This window comes from Polyodon spathula, chromosome 6 (genome assembly GCF_017654505.1).
Source record: "Polyodon spathula isolate WHYD16114869_AA chromosome 6, ASM1765450v1, whole genome shotgun sequence".
Taxonomy (NCBI): domain Eukaryota; kingdom Metazoa; phylum Chordata; class Actinopteri; order Acipenseriformes; family Polyodontidae; genus Polyodon; species Polyodon spathula.
Genome location: NC_054539.1, coordinates 72,265,340 through 72,292,049, shown reverse-complemented (window position 1 = coordinate 72,292,049; position 26,710 = coordinate 72,265,340). Strand labels below are relative to the sequence as shown.

The window sequence follows — 26,710 nt, the reverse complement described above, 5'->3', positions numbered from 1 at the left end:
CAGTGGTGTTTTCCTCATCAGCTGCATGTTTGGCATGCAGAAACATACGAGTATCTGTCTCCTCATGTGTAGACTCTAATGTCTTTATAACCTGATGCCAAACCCTTCCATTGCTGGCATAAAACTTATGATGGTGTTTGCTAAATCCACAATAGATAATATGGCTACCAAACATTTCTTCATATTTATATTTGGACCACTCATGAAGGAAGAACTGGGTAAGAGCTGTCTTGTTTGCATCATGAGATAGAAACTTCTTCCACTGCTTCAGAGCCACCTTAGTCTGACGGGGGTCTGCAGCCAACTCAAAAAACCTAAGGGCTTTCTGAGTTTTGGCTCATGGACTATATGGCAGCTTTTAATAACTCATAAATATCCACTATCCCATCCTCCAACTGTGCCCTTTCATCACTGCATGAAAGTTAATAAACTTGACAGACAGAAATGCCTCAACTAACCGGTCAATTTCCAGACATTTTACTGGCTTGAAAAATACAAGTGCTGCCATGACTTGATGCGAGAACAAAAAAAAAAAATAATAATAATAATTTTGTGAAACAATGATGATTGCAAAATTGAATGAATGGTCTCAACTCAAATACAACTTGCTCTGGCCATCCTAAACCACAGAGACAACAAATACACCACCACAGAGCATCACAAGGACTGCCTTAATTAACTGGCCAACGATTAATCAATATCTCTCAAGGCATTTGCTACAGTACATGTTTACACTGAAACACCAAAATGTACTGAAGAATTATGTTACCTCTTGAGAAAAGTCTAAATTTTCAGATGGGTCTTATGTAAGTTTTATACATGAAAGATACAAACTTCTACTTGTAGCTTTGTCAAGTCAAAAAATAATAACATTTAAATACAGTAATTACAGTATACTCCACACACATCTTAATAGTATTGGGCACACAGGACTGTTCTACAACTTAGTGGTTGAGTAATTAAAGGTTACGCTGACCACATTCAGTCTTCTTTAAGGACCATGGTTTGCTGTAAGAACCCCTAATGTTATTCATGACACTTCTCCTCTCCATAGAGGAAATGCAGGGTTAAACTGTAGACTTAGTTGCTCTTTATCCTTTGATTATTAAATTCCTGTTGTATCAGAGTATTATAATGAATACATGTGTTACTTTCAGATGTAGATAACCAAGACAAAAGGGACACATTAACGCAAATTGAATTAACTTTTAGCTGGGAAGAAAAATATAAACTCATTCAATAAACAAAGTGGGTGTGGTGTGAATGTTTTATTTTTGATATCCTAATGAAATAATGTTCACTTTCCCTCTATTCAATGCTGTGACAGGTACAGATTTACATTTTGGTATCTTCAGTGGCAACTATAATGGGTGTTGCTCTTTTTGATCACACTGCTAACTCTAAATCACTGTTCTAATGGGAATGTTTCATTGGATGAGCATCACTGATTTCATGGTACACAGATTTTAATATTTAATTTCCCCTTCACTTAAAAAAATGTTTCAACAGCTGTTATAGATTATTGTAGAAATAAACGTAACCCAAATCTTTTTGTTATTTTCCTTGGTCACATTGATGTTTACAGCATTCCTGTGAATGAGACCCAGACCACATGGGTTTTCAATAAACAAAAACATTAGGCCGGAAATTTTCTTTAAAGAATTCCAAGTCTTATGGAGCCTAATCTGATCCTGTAATTACAAACAGAAAAAAATTCTGAATACTCAAAGCACCTCCAAAAAAGTTACCTCTACAGCCTGATATCTGCTATTAGCTGCTGTGTTGCTGCTACTATTTCATGTATTATGTTACTATCAAGTATTCTGCACTTTCCACTGTATTTAGTGTAATATTTCATGTATTATGCTACTATCATGTAGTTAATGTATTATGCTTTTTTTTACTGTACATCATGTATTATGCATTTCTCTGTATTTAAAGTATTACAGATTTTCTTGTTGTTGCTGCATCTTTAAAGCAATTTGTGATGGTTGTCCGCTATGAAAGGCGCTATATAAAATAAAGATTGATTGATTAACTGATTGATCTTTCCATAACATAAGCAACTGGTTGATATCTGACAGTCAAGGCACCCAGCTGCTTACTGTGTAGAACACAAAACTCTGCAAAATAAACAAATACATATCATTCACAATGCAATCTATTATGTTCAGCCTGGTAAAGCCAAGCTGCTTTGGTCAAATGGCTTATAATAGAAATCTAATTCTCAAAAGCACTCAGGCCCAGAACACTGATCTGCAGCTAATTTATTAACTATTGTTTTGAGTTTGTATAGTCCAATGTAAACAAACCCTCCACCCCCTGCAAAGATACTTTGTCTGCCAATACACTGCCAGCCTAGAGATAGGCATCTTGTGATAAATTACAAAGAAAGAATCTTTAAAGGCATCCCAACAACCACTGAATTCTTCTTTGAAATGAACTACAGGTACCATTATCCCCATTGTATTAGGCTAATAACTTGAATTTCTAACAGAAAAGGTGATAAAGAAAACAGTGCGCACAGTATGTTGTATGTTGGATTAATGTACCAGTGAAACATCAAGGTTCCTTCCAGTAAAGAAAACTACTTATTTTCCTTGCTATTGGGCTGGAGTGCCTATGGCTTGACGCTCTTCGGCTGTGCATTTCAAACCAAGAAGTTAGTTAAGAAAGTACAACCTTGCAGTGAAAAGACAACAAATCACCATGATGTATAGTCAAACTAGATAAGGTAGTCTTCCAGATTCAAAATTTCAATGCAGTCTCCCCAAACAAATTTAACAGCATGAGCAAGAGAAATGTAAAAAGAAAATAGAAAAATCTTTGAGCAGATAGACTACCCCAGTATAACTAATTTAATCATTTCAGAGTCTTATTTATGTACCTCTAGAGCTACATCAGCCTTTCCTATACTATTGTGTTGGTCTGAAGTGTTGAAAGAAAACATGGAAACAAGGATAAGCAATACAAAAATCGAGGAAGCAGGAAGCTCTCCCTTTGGGGCCCAGTACAGACATCTCTCTGGCTTCTTCAAACTGACAACAGCTTTTATTTTAAATACAGTAGTTATTTTACTACTTGTTAATTGACTGAAAATATAGAAGCCAACAGCAATTTGTAATTCAAAAAGATCAAAACAAATGAAAGGATAGGATTATCATACACTTCCCTTCTCATAATGTAAAATGACCTAGTTGCCAACTTTGCTCGACATCCCCAACCCAGCATCCAAGCACTTTTAAGGGGTTTGTCCTGAACTACTGAGCCTATATTGACATGCTCAATTCTATCACCTGATATTTAGCAAATATGGAGCCTGTGCTGTATGAGAATAATATACCTTTTAAAAAAGTATTCCTGAATAAAATTCTAGCTGTCACAACCCATTCCCAATACAATCCCATCTGTGCTCACATTTGAAGCTAAACTGATCTCAGCTAGTGTTTCTAAACTCCTGTAACAGGAACCCCCAGTAGGTTTCAGTTCCACTCATGCGCTAATTGTATGTCTTCATTTGTACTGTATTTTAATGTGTTCACTGTAGCTGCAGACAATTTAAAGTCTACAGGCTGTCTTTTATGTAAACTGGAACAAATGTGTAGCTCTGGTTGACACAAAACCATAGATTGCTAGATGTTCCCTATGGACCAGAGTTGAAATACTCAGACCTAAGCCTTTTAGGTAGCATAGAAAACAAAGAAAATCAGATTGCCTGGCTCCAATTCCCAAATTGTTAGACTGTGTGGGAACATTTATACTGTGCATTGATTAAAGGAAAAAAAATAAAGACAAAAATATACCAACTAGGCTGTGCTGCCATCCGCTCCATGTAGTCTTTAGCTAGATCCAACGCCCCTGTGGTCTCAGGATAAAGCACACAGAACATGGACAGCACCCCAAGGTTGTTCCCGTAGATCTCATTCCATCGAGCACTAAAATCCGCTGGTTCCCAGGGAGGGAGGTATTCCTTTGGGGTAGCCAGCATGGTCTGCCCAGCCTCCTGGATCTTGCTTGCTATGTGTCGGTGGGTGCCCTGAGCTTTAAGCTGCAGGTCCTCCATCTCTCCCTTACTGAAGTAAAGCATGGGGTGGCCATCATAATTTCCATTTTGGAAGGGAATTCCAAAACCATGGTTTTCATCAACTGGGAGGGCCAACAAGGAGCAGATCAAATGTATGAAAAACACTGTTGGTGCCCCGCGGGTGTAGGTTCTCATTATGGCAACAGCAGTGGCACCAAAGCATTTCTGAACTCTAAAAAATAAAAAAATAAAAAAAGGCAAAAGAATAGTTATGGAAGGTGAGCAAGAGGTGCCTACTGTATGCATGTATACCTACACAGCCACGATGGGGAGAGCAGTGTTTAATGAATATGTATGCATGCATACCTACACAGACACAATGGGGAGAGCAGTGTTTACAGAATACATATTTTTATTTCTGTTTTTTATTTATTTTAAATGTGTTTCTGGGTTTTGTTGATCCAATACTGATTTTTTTTTTCTTTACCTGGCTTTGAGTTTGAATGGAAAATCCTAGGTGTCAGGATTAAAAAGACTTCTTCATTCCTTCAAATCATGTGACAAATTGACCTTTCATCCTAAAAACAAACTAGCAAGTGCCGATAATAACATCAGTTTATAACAATAATGTGTGTGATCGGTTTGTAATTGTAACATGTAAGACCCATTGGCTTATATTAGATCCAAAACTATGGATCATAGTGAATACACTAAGATCAGACTGCCAACTGCTGTGTTTTTGGATGTGTTTTGCTGTTTATTAGATTTACTGTTCTAAACAACAGCCCACTGTACCTTTTCATTGGCATATGTAGTACTGATGTGTATTGCAGGTTTAACTGTGTGAGGGCAGTGCAAGCCATAAGGGTTTTTTATACAAATGGTTAGATTAAAATTGTGACGTATTTTTGTACCTTTCAGAAGCCAAAAAATAACATTTGGAAATATGTACATGTATTGCTTGAACACAGAAGTGAGATATCTTTTTTTTTAAAAAGTTGTATTTTCATTGTGGAAAAACAAACCTGCAGTAAGAAAAAAATGTCCCGTTCAGGTGATGTACATATGCGTTAGCACAGGTAACATTTACTTAGGTAATATCTTTACCAACTCTTGCATTTCACAAGTAATTTTAAAGCATGCGCGTATATGGTGTGAGCATTCATAGAAGCATGGCCACTTAGTTCTGCTCGTTTACAACCTTCACTTACATCGGACAACACCTCCAATCCAACAGAACTTCAGCATGCACCAAATGGTGGTTTTTTTTTTTTGTTTTTTTTTTTATAGCTTGATACAGAAATCAAAAGCACTACTGGTGCATATCATAACAAAATCTACTGCAACAAAATGATCTGATTGGTTAGTGTTTCGAGCAATGTTGTGTGATGCACTGCCGTTATGGATTCTGTCCTGTCAGTGAGATGAGATGAAGCTCTATAATCATGAATGCAGAAGAGGCTGTCTCTTTTGCATAGTGGTTAAAATGCTCCCTTTTGGTGTGTATGCTTTCTGCTTCACATCTGTTTTTTTTTGTTTGCACAAAATATGATACAACTAATGGTTTTGTTTGTTGTGAAAAAAATGACTACATCAATGCATTTTACATTTTCTGTAATATGGGTCTACAAATGTTTACAGATAAGGTCATAATAACAGTTTTTTTTGTTACAAAACTACTTTAGATTTTAAGTTTCCAGTCATTCACAGCTGTTTATTTAAACTGTGATGCAAACTGTGCCCTGGAACAAAAGTATAGAAAATATAATTAGAATACAATGTTTTACTAACTTCAGCAGGCCCACAACCTGCTTGGCACTGCATAGATCATTCTTGTTTTCTGTGTTGTGGTGACAATTTCAAAATGCACTGTGACTGAGCTAGCCCTCCACTGATTCTACACGAAATTGACAGGTGGCCTGTACAACTCCAAATTCTTCCTGTTTGATGCCAATGTTTTCAATCACATCTCTGCTGTTGCACAATGTAAAATTCTGCTGCAGAGGCCAGTCTGGGGAGGGGTTCTCTTAAGAAAATGTATTCTGCTTTGTAACAGAAAGTTAACCTTTACTCTACTCTGTCAGAATTCAGTTCTGCCTGAAGTCGTTCTGCTTTGCAATGGAATTCCCCAACTCCAGTAGGGCCCTTAAAGCCAAAACAAAAATTCAGACCCAGAAATGAGTGCCCCTAAGGTCTCTCCCACCAATTAAAGCTTTTCAATCTCATTCACTGTAAAAAAAATGACACTTCCTCAGGCACGTGCACAGGGTCTAGCAATACAGCCCCCCTACCCCCCAATTAAAAAGCTGAAAGCTTAGACTTCAATGTGACAGCAGATTTATACAATATTAAAACAGTATTACCCTTATAAAAGTTTGCTCTGGCAAATCTGCACAGTCATTTTGCAGTTCTCATGCTTTACCATGTTCTTCAGGGTTGCCATGTGTTGTTTTTTTTCTGAGCTGTACCATGCTTCCTATGCTTTATTGCACTTCGCTATGCTTCTACCATATGAAACTGGTATAAGGTTGGAATGCACATGCGCTAATGACTCAAGCAGTCGTAAAAAGGCTGGATCTGCGCCTCCGATTACTTTAAAGGTTTTCAAGTCAAGAAGAAAACATAAAAGTTTACTATCTAAAAATATTACCTAAAGATACATTTTCTGACGTCTGTGTGTGATTTATTTTAATGTAATATTCTATATCACTCACATTTTATTTGTACAATGTATTTACTTTAGTTACACATTCTAATGGTATGGTGGTGTTGCCATGGACAATTATTTAACTATGCTTTTATTATGTTTATAAAATATTCAAACGCTCATTGTTAAAACCTCTTGAAATACGGGTAGGTTCAAATAGTCTATAGTATCACGTAGAAAAAAAAAACAAACAAAAAAATAAATAAAATAAATAAATAAATAAAACGGTTTATGCAGCCCTAAAAATTCATACTGTTTACACGCAAAGTTTAGTAATTTAAACATCGAAACATTATCTTTGACTGAAAATAATAATAAAAAAAACCCCAGTTATTTGAGATTATTTGACATATTGGTAATTATGTAGTAATCCTTTTTTAAACATTATTTCAATAATTAGGGGGGTCGAGGGGTAGTAAATAATGTTATTAAATAATGGCATTTTGCCACGAGTACAAGGCAAGACGTAAAGCTAGGCAAACGCAGATTACACAGCTGATACAGATTTATGCTATTTACAAGTTTCGCAATAGAATTATATATTATAATACATTATATTATATTATAATACAATATGTCTAATCTAATTGCTACAGGTTACAGGTACACATGTAGCCCCTTTTAAATGAAAAGGGTGGATTCACTTTTCACGTTTTAAATTGCCGATCAATATACCATCACTCAAACGTGTTAAAGCTTGTAATTTACCTTTCACAAGTAACGGATCCCAGGTTTCTTTCCAGGTGTCATAGAGCTTGGAAGCGGACGGTTGATCGATGTGTTTATTTATCATTGTTTTCCCGTATATTGATACATGTTAATTTTCGTGGGGGATACTTCAGACCTCGCTGCAACTTTGAGTGAGGGAGGTCTCGGTATGCTGCGGTTCAGGAGAACTCAAACGACGTCACCACCGGCACAAGACTGGGAGGAGCAGCTGGAGAAAGAAAAGCGGGCACAGAACGTCTTTAGTTATTGTCATAACAATTATTATTATTATTATTATTATTATTATTATTATTATTATTATTATTATATCCGTGTATTTAAGGCTTTCTCTATTATTTAACTAGACGGTACGAGTAATGTGTCAAATAGTTGGGGAGGTGTAATCCTGCGTGCAGATAATTTGTAGGTTGGTATACTGCACAGACACAAACCTGTCATTCATCATTTGTATTCAGATTTATGGTACGTGTAGGTAGTTTATTTTTATGACAACAATGAAACGAAACAATGCCTGGCTGTATTAATACAATTTTTTACTAACATTTGAAGGCAAATGTGATCGTTTGTTGCCAATACACATACAACATATGGAAACGCGTACATAATGTAACAGACATCTGTTAATGTGTTATTTCTATACTTATTTATAATGCACATTCCATACTGGGAATGGATGGGCAAAAAAAAAAAAAAAACACACTGGTGTGAGTTGTTGCTGTTCCATTCTTTAACTTATAGGGTAATTGCTATATCAAACTCTGATTTATTTAGTTTAGAAATGCTTTAGCAAAACCTTCAATTAACTTAAAAAAATGTGTAGATCTGCGTTTTTCTTTTTTGCTACATATTTGCCATTCTTTAAAAAAAATCAAAGAGACAAATGTACAAACATTTAATTTGATATTGTTGGTGCAGACTTACCTTTTAAAACAACAGGGTCTGTTTTAATAATCTAAACAACAACAGAACTAAATCTAGCCGCCACTGTGATCGCCTACCGAACCATGCCATGAGTTCTGATCACGGATGGCTAGATCTTTGGAACCGCCTTCCCGTTTCACAGTACTGACTCCTGATTTAATTCTCAAAACTTCATCTTTAAAACAAGATGCTCTCTTCTCATTTAACTATGAATGGGCATTTGTTTAGAAGTGCTTTTCTAGTGGAACCTGCATGGTGCTACTCAAATCAACACTTTCTGTATGGTTTATAACTTGGTTATGTATATTAAGAACTAATGGTTAGCAGTAGTGAGGCCTTTGTATGATTGATAATACAGTACTTTGGAATTGTAGTCTGGCTAATTAAAATAAGAAGGGTTCAGAGAAGCCCAATTAAAATACAGGGTAGAGACAGAGGTTTCTGCCTGGAATTACCTTTTACAACTACACGGTTTCTTTAGGCTACTTGATAAATCCTCATCACTAATGGGAGCAGATAGGGCACAAGGATTGCAGTCAGTAATCTATTTCTCCCACATGGTTTTGGTTCAGTTTAGAACCAGTACAGTTTAGACCCAACAGTATAAGCATGGTCTGATTGAAACAGTAAAGCATGGCCACAGACCTGGTTACTTATAGTAATCTTTTGTTTGCGAAAGATAAAGCCTATTTTGAACCGTAAAACAAATAAAGCATGTGTGCAAATGTACTTCCTGTGTTTTGTACAAGATTAAAACTCATATCTTTACTTGGCACTAACTATAGGCTTAAATAAGTTACCACAGGGCACATTTTTTTCCAACAGGAAATCCTGGTTTATGAACTTCTGTACACTGGATCCATGTACTTTGGACATGTATTATTATGTAAACATAAACGGTCTAAAAACCTGCCAAGATAAAACATTTGTGCCTTTCTTTGGAAACTATGTTGTGTTTATGAAAGGGGAATCCACCCTATTCACATACGTAATTAAACTCTTCCTTGAATTAGCCCTCTTTTCTATGCCTCCTTGTCATTTGCTTTCCTCCTTCCCTGCCTCCACCTTGCAGCGTCCCTTGTCCAGGGGGAAGGTGGCCCAGTGCCACTTGTCCTGCCCGCTGGCATTAGCTGTCATCAATCAATATACATTACATCACAGTTCGGCCAGCGTATATGGGCGGCTATTGAGCTCCAGTATTGTGGATGTCTCCTTTCTGAACCATTATTTCACATTGAACAGATTCCCAGCATCCCTGGTCATTAAAATCAAAACAAATATAGTATGAACAAGTTGTGTTGTCATAGTCTTTTGATCACAATACATGTGTATGCTGTGTGTTGAATACAACCAGTATTGGGGATTAGTAATTTATACCTCAGAAAACACCAGGGCTTTATTTTATAAAACTTGTTGAATCCTTTGTATTTCACAGATGGTGCACATTAAATTAAATATGCACTTATTTGTTTATTTTTTAACATAACAACCCATTTACAACCCATTACACAGAAACATGTCAGATAGTGTGAACTACAGTATTTAAAAAACAATTGATGTTGCAAGTATAAATGCTTTTAAAGGCAAACTAAAATATCAGACTGTCGACTCAGCATTCAAGCTGGTATTTAAATAATATTTAAAGAAATACAGTGAGTGATGATCCTAATGCTAAATCTAAACCAACATTTAAAAAAAAAAAACATTCTAAAGCTTAGCATAGGAAGCACGCATACCTGATCATACAATAGTTTTGTTGCTGCATATTAACACAGCATTTGAAACAGAAAACATTACACAAGGGAAGTTGTCGGGTCTTCCTGGATTTCACAAAGTAATAAATCAAATCAGGACCAGAGCTTCAGAACACCTGTGGCAGAAAGAAACTTAGCTAACTTCTGTATTTATTGTATAGACATCCATAACTATAAACACTTAATACAGATGCACACCACTTACAATGGATCCTGTTAGAATGGAGTTCCGTTTACAATGTATTGAGAAGGCGTGTCCCTGCCAAACAGCATGCGTTTTAATGGGGAATTACTCAGCTTAAAACTGACTCGCTTATAATGATACTGTTTAATATGTACAGTTTTCCTCTTCCACAGGCAAATGTTTTGCACAAATAAAATGCCAGTCAGAGCAGCATTTGTGACGTCAGGTATGTTTAAGTAGCTTTTTATGTTATCAGATTCATTATAGATTAGAATGTCTTTATGCGCAGATTGATTTAAAATTAAATTCACAGTTAAGCACTTCAACGTTCCAGCTGGCATCTATGCAAAATAGAAGCCTGCTAGATTTGGAAGCTGATTGGCTGTCCCCTCTCAATCGTTTTCTAATTAACGTGATTCCCCTAGAGCACTTTATATTGAGACAAGAGAATGAAGAAAATCCTACCACAAATATATTTGCACATATACCCACAAGGTTTATGTGAATTTGTATCCCAGTGAAATTATGACATTTCTATCTTCAAGAAGACTGCTGGACAACAGCACTTGACTAAGGGTTGTCTTAACTTACAGTATTGTCCATTATTGTATTTAGTTGTATCTATTGTGCTTACAATTTGAACCGTGGATTAGGAAAAAACCTTTTCCCATGCTTTATTCTCTAGGGCTGCTCTCGCTCATCTTCAGAAGGGTTTCCGGAGGTCTGGGGTAGTAGCCAGTTGTTCTCGGTTTATTTGGTGAAAACCTTGGGAATATATAATCCAATGGGAGATCTGAAAAATAATACATTATCATAATTAACAAAGCTTGGTTATTTTATCATTCAATTTTCTCGGCATGCCGAGTTGTCTGCCGTGTCAATGTTTGCACAACTTCTAATTAGCCCTGGCTCCCTGCCATCAGTAAGTAATATCTGCTTCTCCTTCCCAGAATACTACTGGACAATTACACTGCAGTGCAGTTCAGAGCTCACCTCTAAATATGTGCATGAAACAATCAGTTACCGTCCAAGTTCGAGAAAGGAATGTTAAACTCAACAACACTGCTCTCTGTTTCAAAGCACCTACAGATGAAGGATGTGAATGGGAACTCACCCTGTTGGGTATAAGGGGACATTGAAAAGCACTGATTCCCACATCACAGCGAAAACATTAAAAAAAATCAGAATTGGGGACACCAGATAAATTCTTCAGAAGGGACCTAAACTAGTTACTTTGGTAAGAGTTATAGCGTCACACATTTGCTTTTCCCTGCCGATGTTGCATTGTCTAAAAATTTCACTAGACCAGACCTAGCAACGCAAGCACTTCCCTCTTGACAGGAAGAGGTAGGGCTGAAATAATGGAACTGTAGCTTCCCTAATTAAACAATCAGCTGAGCCCAATGCAATGCAATTTGAAATGTCTTATTCCATACCTGCTATTGCTTCTATACTGGGAATGGCAATGGTACTGTAAGTGTTTATGCTGTGGCAACACCAAGTATGCTTCAATGACCCCTCCTCTTCCTCTTCGTTCAGCCCTTTGCAGACATCCACAAAGTAGGAGCCCCACTGTTTTGAGGGGGCAGAAGGTGTCTTCGTGTTCTTTCTCTAAGACAAAACAAGGTCATTAATACATTTTCACCAGATGGCTAATGTTTGTGCAGTTATAAAACAGGACACCTGTGGGATTATGACCTATAGGAAACACTTATTTTACAAAATGGGCTCCAATACTGTGAAATGGTATTTGATTTAGCACCCTCTAAATAGTACACCAGTGTCAACATATTTTGTTAACTTCTTCCTCCTATAAACTCCAGTTTAAACCCTCATTCCTATGGCTCTATTTGTTTTTTTGTTGAGAAATTTTGATTTTTATATGATAATTAAATGTAATAGCGATAAATTAGTTGCAATTGGAGAAAGCTTGTGGTCAAACCAATCCTGAAGCACAATTTGCATCTACTTGCTGTAGCTGATTATCACCTCACCCATTCCTTGTTAAACCTTATTATTGCTAAAACCAGCATTACGAATGTATTGCAGTCCAACTGAGTGAAATGAGCTAGAACAACTGATCCACTGAGCCAAATCTAATAAAGTGTGAATAAATGCAACAGAATTAAAGTAACTACAAACAGTGTGATACTGTAGAACAACATACCCTGCACTTGTTTAACACAGCCACTCGAACTCTTTAGCTGTCTGCCTCTTCCCATGGATTCACATTTCTAATAAAGTGGAAGATAGCACTTCTATTTTGTTGTCTATTTCAGAGAAAGGGCGAGCAGTATTTGACAGGTAATGTGTACAGTTGGGGCAAAATACAGCCAGGAGACATTATTTGAGAGGGGACAGTATTTCATTTTACACAGATGGACACATTTTTTCAGGAAATACCACTGAAAATGGATTGGGGCGGACCACATCTAACTGGGCACCAATTTCCGCGTGACACTGGATCATCATTTCACCTGCCGAGTTACTGACCAGACTGTTTTGTGTGAGATTCGAGTTGCAACCTTCCCAGAGCCAATGTCTGCCCTGCCAAATATAATGCAGTCCACTACATCACCAAACACAAGGTAAGGCACTAATAACTAAAACCATTAAATCAGTCAATCAGTTCAATAACTTACTGAAGCTGATATTCATGACTAAAGCGCATGCAGATGCAGATATCCTAGAAGTATTTGGAAAAACAGAAGTGTGTAATTTGCTGCATTCTAATACCTTTAGGCTACAAAAAAAAAAAACACACTACATTACTAAAAATTCAGGTCGGGTCGGGTCCGATTTTGTTTACTCAGTAATACACAAAATGTCAATTACTATTAAAGATGCTCTGGTACTAAAAAGAATTGCCCCAGTAGCACATGACATGGCTTGCAGAGCGCAGAGGAAGACTCGTGACTCATACTGAAGGTGTTTCTTTTAGAATCATCATTCTTAAAAGTCGGAAGTAATTGATTTGTTCATGGACGTGAAAGACAAAGAAGGAAAACAAGTTTTGCAAAACACAAATTTTACATCTCAATTCCATTTGATCTTATTCTAAGTTTGTAAAAAAAAATCACACATTCAGTTAATTAGATTTTCAGATAATGTATTTATCTTTGCATCTCTTACACAAACATTTCATTTTACAGTCCTCTGTGTAGGTTCATGATGCAATAAACCCTGTCTGTAGTTCAACCAGATTTCCTGGAAAAAAACACGGCTTTAATACTGTATCTAGTCAGTGCATACTAAGCTGGAGAAGGAAAACTGTTCCACTGTTTTTTCGGGCAGGGTCGGATCTGGGTCGAATAACAAGAATTTTACATCGGGTCGGGTATTGTCGGTTAGTGGTCGGGTTGATTAATTTGGACCCGTGAAGGGAAGCAGCGTGCAGCAGCGCAGTTTAGAGTTGCTGGATTACTAAGCCGGTTCCTCTTCAGTAAGTAAGAAATAACCCACGACAGGGGGTGTGGTAAGAATTGTTTTGCCGCACACCCTGGAGTGGGATATTTCACTTATAAAACTGCTAAATTTATTTTTGAAAATAATTACACAAACTGGCTTTTTTAAGGAAAAATATAAGAAATATATTATGTATCCATCCACTGAGAAAAAATAATCCCTGAAGACTGTTTGATTGTAACATATTGTAGCGAAATAAAACCAAGATCATGTGATCTTGTTCAGCCAATCACAGCACTTAATTTATCCAAGCCATTTTATAAACACCATTAATCTTTCTAGCATTGCGACCCAAATATGGGTCTCAGCAAGGTTTCTGATGGGCCTCCAAACAATCAAAAGATCTGACATTCAGTGCAGACTGTTAAGATTTAGCTTCAATATACAACTTCTTATGCTTACATTCAAAATAAATATAATTCGCATACAAATCATTAGCAGTAATGACGTAAACAATGCATTGTTTTATCACCAGTTTTCTACTTTAAATATGAACCGAAAAATAAAGTATAAGGTGACATTTTATGTGTGTGTGGCAGAGCAAAGCTCTTTTTTGGTTGTGTTTGGTTGTGTTTAGTGAAGGCATCGCCCAGCCTGGAAATCTTTATTTTTGTAAGTTTTGCTTTTTGTTTGGTTATTTGTGTTTAAACATCATTATTTTTGCCCTTGTGCCTTTTTATTTTGTGTTTATTTATAATAAAAGTATATATTTTTTGAACTGCAGTCTGTCTCTGGGCCTCTATCCACTCGCCAGCCTGCCACAGTGTCCCAATCCCACCCGAAAACTTTTTGAAAACAGTTGTACAAAATGGTTGTTCACAAAATTTTGAAAATTTAAAAATGCTAATTTACAAATGCCTTTTTATATATATATATATATATATATATATATAAAATATATAATATATATAGAATATATATATATATATATAGATGTTTTGTCTCCTTTTGACATCGCTACAGTATTATTGTTATTAATAAAATGTATTTTTGATTATTATAGTTAAAAGTAGTTGTCAGTGACGATGATTGCTTCTCGGTTCTGCCAAACAACATCCTGTGAGAATGCTTAGTCAGCACCTAATAACTTACTGACAAATTGGCTGTCGACCATACGTATTAGAAATCACATGGAGAACGTGGTCAAGGGATAAACGAGGTAATTGAGAGCCAGTTAATCCCAGGACCACTATAAAAACCAGCAAATTTTACTGATCAGGGTTGTTAGCTGTTCAGAGAGGAGGAACAGAAGAACTAATATCTAAAAATACTGCTTTTGACCATCATGCTGTTTTGTTTTTTCTCCTGTTAACAGAAACTGTTTGACAATGCGTGAATACTGTAAATCACACATTAGATGTCACTCACATGCAAAATTCGAGCTTTTAATGTGTATAAAGCATATTACATGAACAAAAGTTGTATTAAAATCCGCTACCAAATCGATAAATCGATAAAATCGTATAATATCCAAAGTACCGGGAGATAGTGGTTGTAGTGCTTCAGTAAAATATGAACTGAATATCTAGCGCACAAGACAGCGTAAGAGAAGTGCTTTGGTAGAATATGTATACAAAATATACGATAACACTAATAATATTAATTAGAAAATTGAGCACTGTCCGTCCGTCCCGCCTCCAGCTTGTCTCATCCAGAAGCAAACCTAATTTCTTAATTCTCCATCTTGACGGCAAAGCTTTGTATAGCGTAAGCTGCATGGAAAAAAAAATTCTCGAAACCCCTCTGCTGTTTGAGATTTTTTGTTAAATGCGTAGACAACCAAAAAAAAAAAAAAAGTTGAATTCAAACTGTGCAAGTGAATCGTATCATGGAGGTATAACCAATCTCTGGGGTCACTTGACAAGGGTAAATTCATATTATTAGTCATAGTCGTAGTAGTTTTTTTATTTTTTTTGTCCTGGATTGTGTTTATTAATATTGTAACGACCCTGGCGATGGCAGCATCCTGGACGTTGTGTCTTTGCGGGCGGGAGCCCTGTGTGGAGGACGGCCTCCCATCAGCCACAGGGGACAGGGAAACTGAACTGTCGGAGGAGGAACACTCAGCCCTGGGGGTGGGAGGACTGTTAGGGCGGGGTGGATCAGGAGGGGGCAGGAGAGGACTGTCAGGAGCTGCTGGGTCGGAGGGTGTTGGGTGTTGTCCTAGGTAGGGGGCCAGCCGATCCCGGTGCAGCACTACCTTGCGTCCTCTGTGAGGTAGCTGCACCCGGTAGGCCACATCGCCGATCCTCTCCAGGACATGGCAAGGACCAAGCCAGTGGCTGTCCAATTTGGGGCAACAGTCCCGCTGTCTCTTGGGGCTGAAGACCTACACAAGCTCCCCGGCGGTGAAGTGGCGCCCCCGTACTCGGAGGTCATAGTTCCGCTTCTGCCGTACCCCAGCGGCCTGCAACTGGTCCCTGGCGAACATGTGGGCTGATTCCAGTCGGTCCTGTAATCTCCTGGCATACTCAGGGCCCGGGGGTACACTGGGGGCATCTGGGGGACGACCAAAAGCTAGCTGTGCGCAGCTCACACCCCAGCATCAGAAGGGCGGGGGTGCATGCGGTGGAATCCTTGACAGCAGAGCGGCAGGCCAACAGCACGACGGGCAGGTGGGTGTCCCAGTCCTGCTGGTGGGCGGCGGTGGTGACAGCTAGCTGCACTGCCAGCGTGCGGTTGAACCTCTCCACCAGTCTGTCGCTCTGAGGGTGCAGAGGGGTGGTCCATGTCTTCTTGATGCCCAGGCGCTGGCACATCCCGGCAAAGACCCGGGACTCAAAGTTGCGCCCTTGGTCGGAATGCAACTCTTGAGGGACCCCGAACCGGCTGAAGAACCCCTCCAGCAGTGCTTCAGTGACCGTCTCCGCCTCCTGGTCTGGCAAAGTGTATGCCTCTGGCCACTTAGTGAAGTAATCAAGGGCCACCAGAACGAACCAGTTCCCCCTCTCGGAGCGTGGAAAGGGGCCTAGTACGTCCAAAATGACCAGTGCATGGGGTCCCATGATGGGCCTCTAGCACCTCCTGACGCATCGCCCCGGGGACAACCACCTGCCACCTCACCTCCCCCATGGCGGGCACCTTCCACTGCCACTGAAGGACTCTGTCATGCAAGGCCAACCCGCTCCACTGAGCCCACAGCTCCTGAGTGGCGGTGGAAAAAGGGGCCACCTCCTCCCAAGGGAACTTTCGCTGCTCCTCTAGCTATTGTAGTATGGGGCGGAGGTCCGGGTCTCTGTCCTGATGGGCTCTCCAATCCACCCTCTCAGCCAATACTGCCACCCGGCATTGCTCTTCCCCCCGTGGGACAGCTCTGCTTCCCTCTCCTCCTTTCTGCTGCAATGGGCGCATCCCTCCTGGGCACAGGGACGACGGGACAGCGCGTCCGCATTGGCGTGCTTCTCACCAGCCCGGTGTTGGATCTGGTACTGAAATGCCTGGAGCTGCTCGATCCAATGGGTGACCTGTCCCTCCGGCTCCCGGAACGGCAGTAGCCACTGCAGGGCAGCGTGATCCGTGCAAATGGTGAAGGGGAGCCCGCAGAGATAGTGGAGGAAGTGGCGGACCCCCTCCACCACTGCAAGCAGCTGCGTGCACTGCGCTGAGAGCTGGGTCTTCAGTGGAGACTGGTGGCGAAGGGGAGATTGCTGGGGACGCTGAATTACCCGACAGTAGGGCGTGGCATGGCGGTATCCTCCTGCAGCCCTTGGGTAGCGGTTGGCAGCGCCGGGCAGGGTGGCGGGGCTGCCTGGGGGAGGTATGTAGGGGTCCTGTACAGCTGCTACCCAGACGGGGTGGTGCACGGTCCGTCCAGCCACTTCAATAACAAGGTTGCCCTTTCCTTGAATGGGGGCTAGCTCTCCAGTCACAGTGCGCAACTGCACGGTGGTGGGCTCCAGCCGGACTCCTGCAGGGATCACATCGGGGCGGATGAGAGTCACCGTGGAGCCAGTGTCCACAAGAGCAGTACACGGGACCCCCTCAGTGCGGACGGGGACATGACAGAAGTCCCCGGCAGTGGTCCTTCCTACCTCTATAGCTGGCTAGCACTGTCTGTGGTCGGCTGTTTCCGTGGGGGGTGACGCCCCGCTCTGTCGGCTACACGGGTTAGTACTGGTGGCGGCCGCTGCAGCTGGGTGGTCCGCGATTAAGGGGACTGGACTAGGGGCACGCGTCGTCCCGTCTATGCGGGCCCCTTGGCGTTTCCCTGCGGTTGTTATGTCAGGCGTGGCGGTGCAGCGGCTGCTGCTGGGCAGTGGCGCCGTAAGTGGCCAGGCTGTCCACAGCCCCAGCACAGCTGCGGGGAGGTCTCAGGAGTCCGAGCCGGCTGGGAGATCGCCGCCCTGATGAGGGTGGTAAGCTCCGGGGGCCAGGTGGGGTCAATGGTGCGGTACGGGGCCTCCTCTTCTTCTGCTTGGGCCATGCGAGCTCGAGGTGGTGTGTGGTCAGGCCGCCTCTTCTGCTGACCACTCTCGCTCCCAGGGGCATGGTCCCGTTCCCCCTCCTCGAGCACTGCCTCAATTCGTACGGCGTGAGCCACGGCGAGCTCTGGGAGGTTGGGGCAGCAAATCAGACCTGCTGATGTAGAGCTGTCGGGGTCAGTCCGCGAACAAAGGCCTCAACAGCCAGGTCCTCCTGGGTGGCTGGCGGGAACGTTGGGTACCCCCTCCGGGCCAGGTACTGGACATCAGCAGCCAGTACGCCCAGTTTCTCTCCGGGAGCGCTAGTGCGGTTGGCCAGCTGCAGGCGCAACCCGACTGTGGGCTCCACTCTCCCAAAACGGCGCTCGAGAGCTGCGGTTAGCATCTCGTATTGGGCTACCTCGTCTGGGTCCAAGTCCAGCAGAACCTGCAGCGCTTCTCCCTCTAATGCAGCCGTCAACTGTCCTGCTTTCTCCGTCAGCCCCCAGCCATTAGTAAGCTCTGCCATCCTGAATTTGACGTGGTACACCTCCCACGGCGATCTACCATCATAGCGGCCTGCTTTCACTGACTGCCGGCTCGCCCCTGGCAACATGTTCCCCCCACACCGCATAGTCTCTCTCCCGTGATCAGCACGGGGCCCATGTCGGGGCTTAACGTCATACTCCCTTGTCAGACACACGCTCAGTTCAGCAACCAATGCCCCACAGCTACTACAGCCATTCAGATTGACAGTGGTTAAACAATGTAAAGCCTCGTCTTCTAAACAAGCAATTCAATTACTGGCTTTCTCTCTGTCTGTCCAGTTGTTTATCGTTGCCATCATTTCGAACTGCTTTACAAAGTCTTGCCAATCGGCCTTACCGTTGTACTGCAGACGGCTGTAATAAACCCCTTGTTGACATTCTGCTGCAGGGCAGCGTGGTCCATGCGAATGGTGAAGGGGAGCCCGCAGAGATAGTGGCGGAAGTGGCGGACCCCCTCCACCACCGCAAGCAGCTCCCGTCGGGTGACACAATACCGGCGCTCCGCCTTGCTGAGTGACTGGCTAAAATACGTCACCACATGCTCCCCTTCCGGACCCGGCTGGGATAAGACAGCCCCGATCCCCTCATTGCTTGCATCCGTGTCCAGCAGGAAGGGAGAACGGACATCTGGGGAAGCCAGCACTGGGGACTGGCACAACGCATGTTGCAGGGAGGCGAACGCCTCCTGGCACGCAGGGGTCCACTCAAAGGGCTCCAGCGATGGTGGCAAAGCCCTGCACAAACCTGCGGTAGTAGGATGCAAGCCCTAGGAAGCTTCTAACCTGCCGGGGGTTGACGGGAATAGGCCAGTCCCTCACTGCGGTGACCTTGTCCACCTCTGTCTGGATCCCCTCTACTCCCACTCGGTGCCCGAGAAAGAGACCTCCTGGCACATCCCACCTTAACACCAATGTAGCGTTTTGTGCTATGGGGGTGAGACAGACTCGGGGGAGACCAGATGAGGTTCCACGTACTTTTATTATTTTTTTAATAACACAACGAAACCCTGTTTGGGCCGGGGTTCACGCCAAAATAATAAATAGCTGTCTCTCTCTCTTTTACACCGCAGACTCACTGGGGGTCGCACACTGCTTCATCGATAAAAACTCTCTCAGCCAGTCCTCCATCTCTCACAGTCTCTTTCCCCTCAGACATTCACCCACGTTCTCCCGCTCGCAGCTCCCCCCCCCCTCCTACTTACAGCCTCCGGGGGAACAGCCCACTGCACACACACACACACTCACGCAGACACACACTAACGGCGTGCCCCGTACCCTCACAATACATGGAACCTTAACAGGACGTAACAAACAAGACAAACACAACGTCCAGGATGCTGCCATCGTCAGGGTCATTACAATATACATCTTACTCCCGAGCCATGAGCTTCTGCTTCTTCAATTTCTTTTGGGAAACCTTTTTCATTATCTATTTACTGTGGCTCAATGGGACTGCTGGGCACTAGCATTTTTTGCTCTGGTACTGAAATCGGCCACAAATGAAGGAATAGCACATCTCAGCTCTGCTTTCAGATGCTTGTCGGTTAGACGGGAACTGAGTTGTCCTTGTCTGTGTTTTTTATATACAGTATACAGCGTGAAAATGACATGTTTTTGTTATGTTTTGTTTTATAAATATTATGTATTTTCATGTATTGGATGTGCTGGAGGCTGAATTGTTTATTTTAAATGTGATACTGCCCAGAATTTAGTTTGCATAAAGTACAACTTACATCATACTTTCCCTTCTTCTCTAATGGGTCAGCATCAGCGTTTTTAGACTTTACGTCACTTTGTCTGGGTTCCTTCTCCTTCCAGCTCCTCTAAGATCAGAACGGTTTCCCAGTTTCCATAGTAACTGGCTGGGAAAACATCTGAGCGCATGCTGTCTAAGAGTGGGGAATATGTACAGTGAAACTGGTCTGTGCAAGTGAGCACATTTAATAATACCTATTTCTAAAATGACACAGCTGGACCGATATGTGACCCAAGGGCCAGTGGTTAGGGCACTACTTTCTCTGGTTTCTGTCCAGTTATGCTATAGAAACTTAAGGAGGAAGTCAATGTGTCTGTCATGAATTCCCCTGCTGTTTCTTACCATAACAGTTTTAGCTCCTTCGTAAGCAGCCCCCATATCAGCTTTTTTGATTCACATTCCCCTGAAGTCATGCATAAAGATAGGTATGTAAGGTTACAGGAAGCATTTTCATTCCCTGATGTTGGGGGAGTAGGTTCATGCTGTTGGAGCTGCTCAGTTCAACCAGTGGTAGTAGTAGGGGAACAGTTTACTTAACAAACGTTGTCTGATATCCCTCAGGAAAAAGGCACAAGAAATAAAAAATAATAAAAAAAAATACCAAAAATGATTTGCGATTTATTTTTTTAGCTAGATTATTCTATTTGCATGCCTTTTTCAACTTGTCTGTCACTATCATCTTTTCTTTTGGAATTGGAATACTGTTTGAATATACCTGAAGTTTATAGATAAGCTTCAAGTTAAAGTTTGTGGACTTGTTTTTTACTTTGACAGAAGCCATGATCTGGACTATAGAGCTGGTGTACTGTTACAAAGTGGTACATCGTCAGAATGTGGTATGCGTACCACAACTTACCTCATGTAAAATGGCAGAAAGTGGTAAGATGTCAGATTGCAAGTTGTGCACTGCCATATTTTGGTATATGTGCAATGAATTGCGATCTGATGGGTGTTTTCCTGTAGTCTAAAGAGGTACATTTACCATCAATTATACACCACCCACTCAATATATCGTGGGAGTCAGGGTCCAATATAAATCCACTATATATCGAGGGCCGCGACATAGCGAGAGACCCATAGAAAAACAAACAGACTAACAAATACTGTACAATCACTCCCTCATATTATCAGGTGCGTCAGGGTCCAGTATAAATCCTCTATGCAACCTGCTTTTTCTCATTTCGTATAAAAATCAGCACACCATTTTAATTCGTATTAAAATGGTGTGCTGCGCTGATGCAAGCTGATTGCTTATCGGGACTAGGATCTCTCAAAATAAACAAATCCCCTTGGCCGGATGAGATCCTCTCAATAGAAGTTATTTACAAACCGCTAACCAAAATTATGCAACAGTCTCTTGAGACAGAGGATGTACTGACAGACTGGAGAATTGCAAATGTAATACCAATCCACAAAAAGGGAGCCAAAACCGAACCAGGTAACTACAGACCAACAAGCCTGACTTCTATTATATGTAAACTTATGGAAACTATAATAAAATCCAAAATGGAAAATTACCTCTAGGGTAACAGTATCCTGGCAGCAAAGGTCATTCAAAATGATCTAGACAGCATTCAGAACTGGGCAAACACATGGCAAATGACATTTAATAAAGAAAAGTGTAAGGTACTGCATGCAGGCAATAAAAATGTTCATTATAAATACCATATGAGAATCTTTGCACTACCCAGCAGAGGGAACCTACAGGAACTGCTGAATTTATCCTGAAATCATGTGAATCACTACAATTTAACACAGGTGGAGGCCACTTAACTTGGTGTGTAATTTTGAAGGCGATTGGTTACACGTGAGCTAATTTAGGATTGCTATTACAAGGGGGTGGACACTTATCCAACCAGGCTATTTCAGCTTATATTTTTAATTAATTTTCTACAAATCTCTAGAATATTTTTTTCACATGGAATTTGTGGGGCAGAATGTGTAGATAAATTAAAAATATATATAATTTTAACTCCAGGCTATAAGGCAACAAAAGATGAATATTTTGAAAGGGGTGTAGACCTATATTGTAACCAGGCAGGGAAGGAGTTAAAATCCTCCCTGTCAAAGTGGTGTGTGTTTCCACGTTTTGTTAATTGTTTAATTTGATTTATTGTGTTGTCGCCCGCACCTGGGAAATTGTAAATTAGATGTGGGTGCATTTAATGTGCAGTCAGTCTACACGAGGCTGCTGTGTGAAAAGCCCGACCATGTGTTGTAACGGGGCAAAGGTATGGTGTAAAGCCTTTGCTGTAATTTTGTGAACCTGTGTAAGGTTTGTTGTGTTAGCCGGTAAACAGCTTAGCTGTCTGATAATAGTTAGTGTTACAGTGATTGTGTAATTAGTGCTCGAAAAAGAGCTAGGTGTTTTGTTTATTTCTGTTTTTGATTTTGTGTTTATTAAAAATAGCGCGTCAGTGATTTAAAAACCATTTTGCTGTGTTTGGGCTATATTTTAAAAATCAAAACGAACCTGAATCACCCAAGCTCGGTAACAAATATATATGTGCAAATCATTAATTAACCTAACCTTAAATTTGAAAGTATACTATCACTAGAACTTACTACCATACTACTGTAATATTCCCTGGACTGTTATCCGTTACTTAAAATAATTTTAAAAAAAAGTTACTCCATGTGTCTGCATTCCCCGGATAATGGGGATACTTGAGGTGTTATCCTATTTGGAATGCACAGGGGTGGATGAACGCTTTCTTGTAAATCAAGATCAGACTCACATGCAGCTCTGTGCCTCTGGCTGGCAGGTTTGGAATTCCATTCCTTTGCTTCTTAGCCCTGCCTCTGAGAAAAGTGTGATAAACTATATAAATCAACTCCCAAGACTGCACACTCTGGGCATGTTTGCAAGTCTGGATTACAAAGCTACAAATAATAGCAATGAAAATAAATTTCTGTGCTGAATTACATAATACTTGTTTCAGCTGCAGGTATAGCATTTCTCAACGAAAACTCTCTAAAGAATAAGCAAAATATGAATAATAATTATGAGGTTATGTGTTCTGGAACAAATGAAGCACACAAGAAACTGGACACAGTTTTAAAAGAACCTGAACGTGCTTGTTTTCATAGCAGAGCAAAGGCAGGGGAGGGAAAGGTGGTTGTGACTGTTATGAACCTGCATAACCTGGTAATGAGGCACATTTCTCATGGTATAAATCAAATGAAATTCACAGGAAGGAACAGGTGACCTTCAGAAGCTGGTATACATGTTTCAGAAATAGTCCCTTACCTTATAAATAAGGGGTTCAGATAACTGCTACGCACAAGCACCAATAAAACAAAATGCGTACTTCGATATTATTTTTAAGTCGCAAACCTCATACCTGCCTACCCTCCTGAGGCTCAAGGTCTCTGGGATCTGTCAATGATCTCCAGGTAACTGCTGAGCTTATTATAACTGACCATAATAAAATACCATTCACCATATTTCACTTAAGCCAGAGGGTTCCAATTCACTAAAATGTCCATCATGCTAGCGCTATCACTGGCTTCAAGGTTTCATAGAAATCACTCTAGTCTGGTTCATAACATCAATAATTTTCTTTTAATTGACATTTGAAACAACCAATCTCGATTTAGCTGTCCATTCAGAGGAGAGGGATATAGTTACGGGGCGTGGCATTGTGATAGCTCGTGAACACTTCGCTTCCCAAACTAAACATGGAGGAGATTAGGTGTCTGTGTTTGACACCCATTACATTTAAAAGTGAGTTATAAAAAATACATTTACTTAAACATTTTACTTAAAGTTTCCCTCAGTTATATCCTTCAATACATACCCTTGTGCTGCCAAGCTGTGAAGAAGTTTTTTGCTTTTGAATCCACAGGGCTGGAATTTGGTGGTAGGCTATTGAAATAAACAGAGAATGTGTGATGATTTGTTAAACACTGCAAAAACCAGCAATCCGGACTACTCCTATTTATAAACTATTGTTGTTGTCTTTGACACTGCCATTAACCAGTTCTCTGCTAAGGCCCTGGTAATTCCCTGTGCTAGAGGCAATTTGTGATTCTCCTGTTTTACATCAAAATTACTCTATTTTCAGATATCCCAGAAAACCATACATTTTTTTTTTTGTCAGACACTGAAGATTCAATTGGTGCCAAATTTTGGTTTATTTGGTCATGTGACCACAAAATACATCTATTGTAAAAAAAAATTGTATTTTCATAAAATGTATTATACCTGCATCACATTTAGTCACTATAATGCAAATGTTTGATGGAAAATGTAGAAACTTTCAAGCTACTGGATGTGCCTGTGCCCATGTGGAAATATTTGGGGTTTATATGCTCTAGAAAGACACCAGGCCACTCTGACCTTTCCACTTCGAAATATGTAGCCCACGGTCAATAGCACCCACCCCAATGTAATGTGCCCAGTATGCCACCAAAGAGTGAGATAACTTGGCATAAGTATACATTTTTTTTAAAAACTGCACAAAATAAGGATTTTAGAAATGGGTAACATAACCTTACATAAGAACATAAGAAAGTTTACAAACGAGAGGAGGCCATTCGGCCCATCTTGCTCGTTTGGTTGTTAGTAGCTTATTGATCCCAAAATCTCATCAAGCAGCTTCTTGTAGGATCCCAGGGTGTCAGCTTCAACAACATTACTGGGGAGTTGATTCCACACCCGCACAATTCTCTGTGTAAAAAAGTGTCTCCTATTTTCTGTTCTGAATGCCCCTTTTTCTAAACTCCATTTGTGACCCCTGGTCCTTGTTTCTTTTTTCAGGCTGATAAAGTCCCTTGGGTCGACACTGTCAATACCTTTTAGAATTTTGAATGCTTGAATTAGGTCGCCACGTAGTCTTCTTTGTTCAAGACTGAACAGATTCAATTCTTTTAGCCTGTCTGCATATGACATGCCTTTTAAGCCCGGAATAATTCTGGTCGCTCTTCTTTGCACTCTTTCTAGAGCAGCAATATCTTTTTATAGCGAGGTGACCAGACCTGCACACAATATTCAAGATGAGGTCTTACAAGTGCATTGTACAGTTTTAACATTACTTCCCTTGATTTAAATTCAACACTTTTCACAATGTATCCGAGCATCTTGTTAGCCTTTTTTATAGCTTCCCCACATTGCCTAGATGAAGACATTTCTGAGTCAACAAAAACTCCTAGGTCTTTTTCATAGATTCCTTCTCCAATTTCAATATCTCCCATATGATATTTATAATGTACATTTTTATTTCCTGCGTGCAGTACCTTACACTTTTCTCTATTAAATGTCATTTGCCATGTGTCTGCCCAGTTCTGAATCTTGTCTAGATCATTTTGAATGACCTTTGCTGCTGCAACAGTGTTTGCCACTCCTCCTACTTTTGTGTCGTCTGCAAATTTAACAAGTTTGCTTACTATACCAGAATCTAAATCATTAATGTAGATTAGGAATAGCAGAGGACCTAATACTGATCCCTGTGGTACACCGCTGGTTACCACACTCCATTCTGAGGTTTTTCCTCTAATCAGTACTTTCTGTTTTCTACATGTTAACCACTCCCTAATCCATGTACATGTGTTTCCTTGAATCCCAACTGCGTTCAGTTTGAGAATTAATCTTTTGTGCGGGACTTTGTCAAAAGCTTTCTGGAAATCTAAATAAACCATGTCATATGCTTTGCAATTATCCATTATCGATGTTGCATCCTCAAAAAAATCAAGCAAGTTAGTTAGGCACGATCTCCCTTTCCTAAAACCATGTTGACTGTCTCCCAGTACCCTGTTACCATATAGGTAATTTTCCATTTTGGATCTTATTATAGTTTCCATAAGTTTGCATATAATAGAAGTCAGGCTTACTGGTCTGTAGTTACCTGGTTCAGTTTTGTTTCCCTTTTTGTGGATCGGTATTACGTTTGCAATTTTCCAGTCTGTCGGTACCACCCCTGTGTCAAGAGACTGCTGCATGATCTTGGTTAGCGGTTTGTAAATTACTTCTTTCATTTCTTTGAGTACTACTGGGAGGATCTCATCCGGCCCAGGGGATTTGTTTATTTTAAGAGCTCCTAGTCCCTTTAACACTTCTGCCTCAGTTATGCTAAAGTTATTTAAAACTGGATAGGAACTGGATGACATGTGGGGCATGTTGTCAGTATCTTCCTTTGTAAAAACTTGTGAAAAGTAATCATTTAACATATTTGCTATTTTTTTTTTCTTCCTCTACGATTTTGCCATTTGTATCTCTTAAACA

The 26,710-nt window shown here is 40.7% G+C and overlaps 2 protein-coding genes across 7 annotated transcripts in view; both read right to left on the bottom strand.

Moving 5' to 3' along the window:
- Positions 1–7,657, bottom strand: part of LOC121317582 (dermatan-sulfate epimerase-like) — a 37,232-nt gene extending 29,575 nt beyond the window's left edge. Inside the window, exons 1-2 of one of the 3 annotated variants that reach the window (XM_041253671.1) lie at positions 7,440–7,657; positions 3,804–4,256 (exon numbers count right to left, since the gene is read on the bottom strand). In XM_041253671.1, the coding sequence (XP_041109605.1) occupies positions 3,804–4,219 (416 nt within the window). In that variant the 5' untranslated portion in view covers positions 4,220–4,256; positions 7,440–7,657. Of the gene's footprint in view, positions 1–3,803; positions 4,257–7,439 lie in introns of those variants that run through there. The other 2 variants (XM_041253672.1, XM_041253673.1) reach the window with 2 other exon arrangements.
- Positions 7,658–9,820: 2,163 nt separating this feature from the next.
- Positions 9,821–26,710, bottom strand: part of LOC121317580 (5'-nucleotidase domain-containing protein 1-like) — a 109,370-nt gene continuing 92,480 nt past the window's right edge. For 3 of the 4 annotated variants that reach the window (XM_041253670.1, XM_041253667.1, XM_041253669.1), the window contains exons 4-6: positions 24,288–24,355; positions 11,756–11,930; positions 10,661–11,112 (exon numbers count right to left, since the gene is read on the bottom strand). In XM_041253670.1, coding sequence (XP_041109604.1) covers positions 10,994–11,112; positions 11,756–11,930; positions 24,288–24,355 — 362 coding nt within the window. In that variant the 3' untranslated portion in view covers positions 10,661–10,993. Of the gene's footprint in view, positions 10,252–10,660; positions 11,113–11,755; positions 11,931–24,287; positions 24,356–26,710 lie in introns of those variants that run through there. The other variant, XM_041253668.1, reaches the window with a different exon arrangement.